Source organism: Citrus clementina, unplaced genomic scaffold (genome assembly GCF_000493195.1).
Source record: "Citrus clementina cultivar Clemenules unplaced genomic scaffold, Citrus_clementina_v1.0 scaffold_5, whole genome shotgun sequence".
Taxonomy (NCBI): domain Eukaryota; kingdom Viridiplantae; phylum Streptophyta; class Magnoliopsida; order Sapindales; family Rutaceae; genus Citrus; species Citrus x clementina.
The window spans coordinates 28,818,313-28,827,838 of record NW_006262201.1 but is presented as its reverse complement, the minus strand read 5'-3'; the positions used below and the strand labels follow the sequence as shown (position 1 = coordinate 28,827,838).

Here is a 9,526-nt window from a genome sequence, read left to right as displayed (position 1 = left end):
TATTTCAAAATTTTTTATTCTTAAATTTGATCCCAAATAATTTTATTAAATTAAATCACTAATAATTCTTTAAAAAAATCTAAGTAAATTAATTATATTATTTTATTAACTAATTAATGAATATTATATTATTTAGAATAATTTTTAAATAAAAAATTTGAAATGTGTAGGACTACTCTACTCTACTTCACTAACAAACATTATTAAAGCCAAATTGACCAACATTGAATTCAAAAGATTAAATTTAGATTCTTTTCAAAGTAATTTGGGAGGAGTAACAAAAAAGGAGAAAATAAAAATTGTTTTGATTTATAATACCTTCACAAAATAAAAGAAAGATTTCACATCGTATCCAATTTCAGTGGACCCCGACCAGAAATATGAAGAACAAAACGCCAAAAGCATGAGTTAGCCGTTACAGGGGACTGCACTTTAAACTTTCATCACAAAACTTGACGAAAATTACAATCGCAGTTAGCAACCCTAATAATGGCGGATTTTGGAAACTTCTCGGACACGGATGAGGAGTCAGCAATAGAAGATATAATCACTCAGGCGAAAGAGCTTTCAGTTCTCGAGCAAGTCTCTGCTATCAACTGTTCTGGTTTCACCGACGACTCAGTCCTCCCCACTGAGTTAGAATCCCGATTCCGAAAGCTCAAATCTTTCCCTGCCGCTACTAAACCCAAAACCCACATCAATGATAATCATCATCACATTGACAAACGCACACAATCTCTTCATCATCATTCAAATCCAATTTCAAAGGCGGAGCTTTTATCCGATTCCAAGCAAAACCCTGGTGGGAAACCCGGCTTGGAGACTGCAAAATCAGTTTCCAGTTGTGATTCTTCTCCTTCCTCGGCCATTTTTTCGGAGTCCAAAAAGAACCCAGATGGAGAAATTTATTTTAAAGAAAATTCCAGACATGGGTCTGTTTCTGCTTCTGCTTCTGTTCCTGTTGTTGCTGTTTCCTCGAAATTGAAGCTGAAGTCGAAATCCAAGTCATTTTCTTCGCCATTGAGTTCTCCGAGTTCATGGATGGATTTGCCTTCTTCTCCGCCGTCTCCGCCGCAGAGAAAGGGCTGTTTTTGGTGTTCTCCGAAGAATGCTTCGCAGAAAAAGAGCAGGGAAAGTCCAATTCTTGGTGATGATCTTGACTGGGGTATTAAGAATGATGAGTTCTTGTCGGATTTGAATACTTTTTCTGTTAAAGAGCAGGAAAAGATACTGAAGAAGGCAATGAAGGAGCAAGAAAGGGTTAGCCGAGAGGCAGAGAAGATTGTCAAATGGGCAAAGCAAGAGTCGATGAGGATTAGTGATCATTATGGCGGCGCTTTAGATGATGAGCTGAGCGATGATTAGAGCGCAATCAAGTACAGTTTCCATGATTTTTAATTTTGCTTACTTTTATACTTATATAATAGATATATCATAAATTCACAGTATCTGCTCTTGCATTTCAATGAAAATTTTCTTCTTATATGTTCTGTTTCTTGTTAATATGCAATGTAAAGAGTTATAGTTTTATACTATAAGAATGCCAATTGAAAGCTTTTAATTGCTCGATGATTAGAGCGCAATCAAGTACAGTTTCCATGATTTTTAATTTTGCTTACTTTTATACTTATATAATAGATATATCATAAATTCACAGTATCTGCTCTTGCATTTCAATGAAAATTTTCTTCTTATATGTTCTGTTTCTTGTTAATATGCAATGTAAAGAGTTATAGTTTTATATTTATAAGAATGCCAATTGAAAGCTTTTAATTGCTCGATTTAACATTCTCAAATGCAATTTGGATTTCAATGAAAAATTTCTTCTTATATGTTCTGCTTCTTGTTAATATGCAATGTAAAGAGTTATAGTTTTATGCTTATAAGATACATATCTCTGTTTTTATAAGAAAGGTACACAACGATAACAATGTGTAAGAAGTTTTTGGTGTGCAGTGCTTCAGGTTTTATTTTTTATTCCCTGCTATAGCTTGGTATGTGTGTCTGTAAATTATGGCACGGTGCACCATTGGGGTCAATGAGCAGTTGACTGAGAAAGGTGGTGTGTAAATCTATAAATTTGATTACTTATCTGTTGAAGAACAACCACGAAGTCATGAATCACGGCAAGTAGAAAGCGGAAATGCATATTTATTTTTTGGAAATTCGGAGAGGTATATATTATATGTATTAGTTGATATATTGTAGGTAGTTATCGTTGAGAAGATTGTCTCTGTATGTATGTTGTCAAAGCAATTTTTGTTGCCTCACCTATTTTGATCTTTGCAGTCTATTATATGTTCTTTTGTGTGTGTGTGTGTGTGTTCGAAAGAGTTACAGTTGTCTCAATATGCTTATATGCTAAGTTGTATAATGTATGAGTGTAAATCATAGAGAAAATTTATATTTATTTGCTTCGTATTTGGTTCTTATAAGAAAGCCAATTCAATACCTTTAATTATTTGATTTATCATTCTCAAATGCAATTTGGATTTCATTTAGCCGGATTGTATCTTTCTAATTATTGAAATTGTGTGTTGCTTTAATTTGTTGGCCAATCTTTTTGCTAAAAGGATCGAAATTATAGATATATATCTCTTTTTGGATAAGGAAGGTACATGACGATAACAATGTGTAAGAATTTTTCAATGTGCACTGCTTCGGTGTTTATTTTTTATCTTATTCCCTGTTATAGCTTGGTATGTGTGTCTATAAGGTATGGCGCAGTGCACCATTGAGGCCAATGAGCAGTTGACCAAGAAAGGTGGTCTGTAAATCTATAAATTTGATTACTTATCTGTTGAGGAACAACCATGAAGTCATGAGTCACGGCAAGTAGAAAGATAAATTTATATGAAATGTATATTTATTTTTGGGAAATTCGGAGATGCTATTTATTACATGTGTTAGTTGATATATTGTTGGTAGTTTTCGTTAAGAAGACTCTGTATGTATGTTATCAATGCAATTTTTGTTGTCTCCACTTTTTTGATCTTTGCAGTCTATTATACTATGTTGTTAAAAAATTTCTTTCATCTACAACTGCATCTTACTTCGAGCTTCAAGAATACTTTTCCAGTTTTGCTTGAAAACCTCATATATTAGTTAATTTTCAAATTGCTTTCTTAACATACTAGCATTTTCCTTTATGGACTTGATTGAAACAATTTGGAGTTCCTGTAATGGCACTACAGAATGACATGCACAAAAATTATATCATGATTGATTACATGAGATGGAACGTATGAGTTTTCTTAGATCCATTTTTCATTTCAGTTTCATAAAAAGGTGAGCTTCTTAGAATGACCTATTCTCATTTTGTGTTCTTGTATGTGAAAATCAATAGCGTGATGGATTTGCTGACTGATATAACATGCCCGTGTCCTTTTCTGTGTTTTAGAGGTGCCTATGAATGAATTAGGCTTGGTTTCCATAGCCTAGTGGAGAATGAGCTACTCCATCTGAATTGATATGACTGATATTTTCCGAGTTATAATGGGCTGCTGTATGCACTATGCAGCATGAATACAATTTTTATCCATGAATGGTCAAGATCTGGAAAATGCATGGTCCTAATTTTTCCTTCTACTGAGAAAGGCCATGCTACATAGCCGATGCCATTGCCAAAAATGGGAACAGGGCACTTCATTTTTGCATTAAATAGATAAAAATTAACCATATCAAAGCAAAATTTTGATGTCTCTACTTTCCTATTGGGAAAACATCTTATCTTGATGTATTGCCTTCTCAACTCTTGCCATAGAAACGCAAGTTCAAGATTGACTCAATGGTTTATGTTCAATCTTTTGTAACTCTCATCTCATAACACATCATAATAAAACACAAATATGGTTAAACAGTTTTTGTATGATTTTGCAATATTAAGTTAAAATTTCCAACAAAGTCATCTATTATTGATGGTCTTGTATTACATGGCAGTTAAACTTTATTTTCTATTCTTTATGTTGTGATGTTAAAAAATAATGAGTGATGCTGCGTCAGATGTCACCTCATTTGATATTATTATACAAACTAGGTGTTGTACCGAACCTCTTCTTCACCCTCCAATTAAAAGTATCACCTTAAATCTGAATTTATAGCCTCTTGCTTCCACTACAACGGTTGAACTATCTATCCTTTAGGCATCAATTAGTTGAGAACTAAAATTCCAATTAAATCGAAATAATGAATCATGATCCACTCCCCACTAACCAATAACCAATATACAATATTTATTGTGTGTTAAAGCTAAATTAAGTAGAGAATCTGAATATATAAACTTCAACCTTTCAATTTCCCTTTTACAATCCTTACATTAAATCCCCATCCAGTTTTGCTGATGATTAATTTGTACTCCCCCTTTCTTGTCCTTCCATATTACTACTTCACTTTTCATATTATATTCACACACATCTAAATTTTCCTCTGAATTCACCCAAACATGGCAGCTCTAATTTCACTTCTCGCAATATGCATCACCGCCACTCTTCAGTTTGTCTTTCCTTTTGTAGAATCCAACAATGGCTGTGTCACTGCTGATCTTATCCACCGTGATTCCCCACTGTCTCCCCTTTACAGCCCCTCGGAAACCAACTCCGAACGATTCCATAAAGCTTATCTCCGTTCAATATCACGTTTGAACAATCACTTCAACCCAAAAGCAGCCTCCCCAGAAGCACTCCAGGCCCCCATGGTTTCTTCAGGAGGAGAATATTTCGTCAACATTTCAATCGGAACCCCACGGGTCGAGTTGATTGGAATAGCCGATACAGCAAGCGACCTCACATGGATTCAATGCAAGCCATGCTATAAATGTTACAAGCAAAACCCTCCAATCTTCGACCCCAAGGAATCCTCAACGTCCAAAAACATCACATGCCAGTCCGAATCCTGCCTCCGCTTGGAGAAAGACAGGCGTTGCGATACAAGCAGAAACACATGCCAATTCTATTACTCATACGCTGACGGTTCATACACTACAGGAAATGTTGGCACCGAAGTTTTCGTTATTAGTTCAAAAACTAACCCTGATCAGGGTACATTTCCGAATATAGTATATGGTTGCGGAAATAATAACACCGGCACGTTTGATGAAGTTGGCTCCGGGATTGTTGGCCTTGGGGGCGGCCCTCTTTCTTTAATCTCTCAGATAACTAAATCCATCAATGGAAAATTTTCGTACTGTTTGGTGCCAACGTCCGCAGAGGGGAACGCCACGAGTAAAATAAACTTCGGCGACATAGGTTTGGTTCCAGGGAAGTCTAAAGTTGTTACGGTTGATTTAGTTGATAAACAACCAACAACTTATTATCATGTGACGTTGGAGGCCATTAGCGTTGGCAGCAAAAGGGTTAAATATTTTACAAGTAATGCAACCGATGGGGAAGAGGGAAACATGATAATTGATTCAGGGACAACGTTTACGTTTCTTGATCCTCAATTTTATGAAAAATTGGCGGCAGTTTTGGAGAGACAAGTTGGGTCTAAACGTGTTGATGATCCGAGGGGATATGCAAGCGCGTGCTTTAAAGTTGAAAAAGAAAGTGATCTTCCGAATATTACATTTCATTTTGCTGGGGCAGCAGATTTGAAGTTGAACACAGTGAATGCGTTTGCTAGATTAGAGGAAGAAAATTTGATGTGCTTGAACATGTTACCTGTGGATTCTATTGGGGTGTTTGGAAATTTGTCCCAAATGAATTTCTTGATTCAATTTGATCTTGTGGAGAGGAAAGTGTCGTTTATGCCAACTGATTGTGCCAAGTGTTAGAAGAAAAATAAATATATTAAGGAAATAAATATATTATTTTTGGTCATAAAAATTGAATCATATATAATACTGTTTAGTGTCTTTTAGATGAATTATTTGGCGATTAAAATATGTTTAAGCAAGAAAATATTCTTTGATTTTTGATTTATCTCCTTTTATAACTTAAGTCTTCTTGTCCTCAATTTAATACCATAATGAGAGTTAAAAAAATTAAAAAAAAAATTGAACTCGTTTTTATCACACTTCTTTTTTTTTTTTCATTGAATCATTTTTCACTCAGTCATTAAATGTTTCTACCAATTGGAGCCCTTCCTTCACCACCCCATGTCCTTTTCATTGATATTTTATTTAGTGTTACTATTATTACTTTTCTGAGTAAAGCTCTATTCTACTTTTGCCCTTAGTTTACTTATACATTATAAATTTCAGAAGCAATTAAAATATATTATACTTTGGGGATGGGGTGTGAGGCTAAAGTTTTAGGGAAATAATGTATAAGTACAATAAATATAACACCCTATCATTTTATTCCTAAAAAAAAAAGAAATCTGAAATTTATTGTACTAGTTTTCACTCAAAGGAGTGTTTTTTTTTTTTAATTTCCTACATTGACTATTCCAATTAGATTATGATTTATATTTACATGAGATTATTACTAATATTTATAATTATTACTGAAACTAATTCACATAAATCTTATGTGAGGGTTTGAATTGATTGTAAGGGCAGCAGGGTGGCCATTCGGCCAAGGCCCGAGTGGTTCACTCAAAAGAGTTAGTTGACTCTCAGACTCTCAGTTGCCTGTTGTTAAGGCAAAGATATTGAGAGATAAAGAAGTAAAGGCAACGATGAAGAGTTTGCTTTATGGGATTGAATTAAAAAACGTTTATAAAAATAAAGTTGCCATCTTTGTATATTATCAAAAAAAAATATTTCTTTAATGGTGGTGATATTAGTGAAGAAATGTAAAGACTCTGAAGTAGGGATGGCAAAATCCGGGTCCGGGTCCGGGTTTAGCCTTTCCGGTTCCGGACCCGGATGCCATTTTTTTCTTTCGGACCCGGATTAAAACCCGGATTTTCTTCACCCGGGTCCGGTCCGGGTTCAACCCGGAAAAATCCGGGTGAAGAATTCCGGGTTTTGAACCCGGATCAATGAATCAATTTTTAAAATTGTAAAAATGAAATATTAATACATTTTCAGGCAACAACACATCCAGATTGTAAATCACTAATCAACAATATAAATTTCTAAGCAATAACGGCAAATGATGATGAAGGTGCACTGTTACAACTCAAAAAAGGGCAGCCGATGATGAATAGAGGAGCTGCAAGCTTGCGAGGCTGCGACGGTGGTGAACGGTTCACCGTGAATCCGAGAGTACGAGTTGTGACCTGTGAGGCTGCGACGGTGGTGAACGATTCACCGTGAATCCGAGGGTATGAGTTGCAACGGTGGCGCGAACTCAAGCTTGCGACGGTGGCGCGAACCCAAGTTTGCGACGGTGGCGAACTTGAGATGGTGTCGAACTTGCGACGGTAGCAACCTGGATCGTTGTTTGGCAGCGGGCAATTTGCCTGCAGTAGGCGGCAGCTTCAACTTCAATATGATAAAATTAGGGTTTCTTTATTTTTGTATTTATATTTTTTTTGGAAAGTCATGTTTGTATTTATATTAATTAATAAATATAATTAAAAAAATAATATTAAAATAAGATGTCCGGGTCCGGGTTCCGGATATACGGATTAGCTCCAACCCGGAATTGGACCCGAATATATCCGGGTCATTAAAATTCATTCCGGATACCGGGTTTTTACACTCCGGTACGGGTTCAACCCGACCCAGATTTTTTGGGTTCGTCCGAGTCCGGGGCGGGTGCGGGTTAATCTGCCATCCCTACTCTGAAGTTGGGCAGACAGCCACAATAATGCAGCCATTAAATTCAGAAAATATTATCTTATTACATGCTTTTAGGTCATAAAACTGATTATAAGTTTATCGTTATCTTTATGTACGCCTTTATCTTCTTGGATATTTTAATGATTGGAAAATGAAGAAGAGGGAGAATGAAATTGGGATGGCAAACCTCGGAAGTGGGTTGGGTATATTTTTTGAACGCTTCGGTGGCGTTTATTTTTTTGTTTAAAATTTAAATAGACCTGAATTAATCTGAATTCTGAATAGATCTGAATGTCTGAATCTGAATAATATGTTTTTTTTTTCGTCTGAATCTCGAAAAATAAGTATTAAATTGTTTATTTTTTTCAACTTAAAAAGTTAAAAATATATACTTTTATATTTGTATCCTTATTAAATTTGAATATCAAATAAATAATATATTAAATACCATAATATTTTAACATTTATAAGTAAAACTATATTCAAGTGAATACATAATTATTTTAGAATTTTAATATATAAAATACCATAATTTTCAAATTTTATCGTATATAATATAAGAAAGAAAAAATAGGGATATTTTTATGTGGGGTAAATGTCTATGGGTGAGTTTTGGGATAGACATGAAAAATAAATTATAAAGCAGGGATATTTTTTACATTAGTAAGTAATTGACTTAATTCAAATTTCTCCATTAAGTAAAAAGTCAAAAAAATTAGCTTATTTTATTAAGTCAAAATTATCTAATAAGTCTCATTAAGTTATAAAAATAAACACCTCTAATTAACTTAATTAATTAAGTTAAGCCACTTTAAATTATTAAGTTAAAAAAAAAACGCCACCTTAGACTAGAATTTAAAAAGTTTGGTATATGTCCCGGCTTTTTTTTTTTTTGGGCCTAAAAAAATTCGGATTTTATGTTTTGCAATTTTTTATGTTTTTTTTTTTTTAATGAGTGGTGCTATTGGCAGGCCAGGCCTCTCATTTTTTGAAATAATTTATTTTCTTTTCGCACCCCAAAATAAATTGACGACTCCAAAGTAATTTTCTTCTCCAAATAGCATTCTCCCTATCTATTACCTTAATTTTAATTTCGTTCTTTTTATGATCTTTTGGTTTGCTTATCTTTTTTTTTTCTTTTTAATAGAAAGATTTGCTTTTATTAAATTAACTTAGATAATACATACATAACTTGAGAGGGAAAGGAATCCTTTTAAACACAATTATCCTCACTAGATAAAGCTATCTTAGCTAGAGCCCAAGCAATTGCATTACAATATCTGACTATGTTTGTTAACTCTCTGCATCTTGTTCTGAATTTCAGTAGTAATCCAAAAAAAATCATTTCTGATGCTCTTCTTGTGTAATACAAAATCAACTACATCTTGGCAATTGGTTTCCATGATTAAAGGAAGTAACTTTGCATCTTTTGCAATCTGAATGCCAAGATTAATAGTTGTTGCTTCTGCCTAAGCTACATCTCTATAAAACATCATTTGATGAAAAGCTACAATTATTACAGTTCCATCTGCATCTCTAATCACCATCCCAAGCCCTATTTGATGTTTGTCTCTATTAATTGCTACATCAACATTCACTTTGAAGTAGCCCTGCAGAGGAGGAATCTAGCTTGGTCTTCTCTCTAGTGTTGTTCCTATTGCTGCTTTCACTCAGGCCATTTTAGCTCGCTTATCTATTGGCTAATCTTTCTTTCTTTCTTTATATATAAAAAAGATAGTGCATAAGTTTAGGTTGGGTGGTAATGAATCAATTATATTTTTTGCCAAATTTAGCAAATGATTGATGGATATAATATCAAAAGGAGCTAAACCATTTAAACAACAAGAATTTCTCATT

General features: G+C 34.2%; 2 protein-coding genes across 2 annotated transcripts; both read left to right on the top strand.

Annotated features, from left to right (window-relative positions):
• Positions 1-426: 426 nt before the first annotated feature.
• LOC18041049 lies at positions 427-1,462 on the top strand. Its single transcript, XM_006432801.2, has one exon. It carries the CDS (start codon positions 490-492, stop codon positions 1,363-1,365), a length of 876 nt encoding a protein of 291 aa, XP_006432864.1. The 5' UTR covers positions 427-489; the 3' UTR covers positions 1,366-1,462.
• A 2,677-nt stretch (positions 1,463-4,139) lies between these two features.
• LOC18041048 (aspartic proteinase CDR1) lies at positions 4,140-5,770 on the top strand. Its single transcript, XM_006432800.2, has one exon. The coding sequence runs from the start codon at positions 4,442-4,444 to the stop codon at positions 5,768-5,770; it is 1,329 nt and encodes a 442-aa protein (XP_006432863.1). The 5' UTR covers positions 4,140-4,441.
• The last annotated feature ends 3,756 nt before the right edge of the window (positions 5,771-9,526 follow it).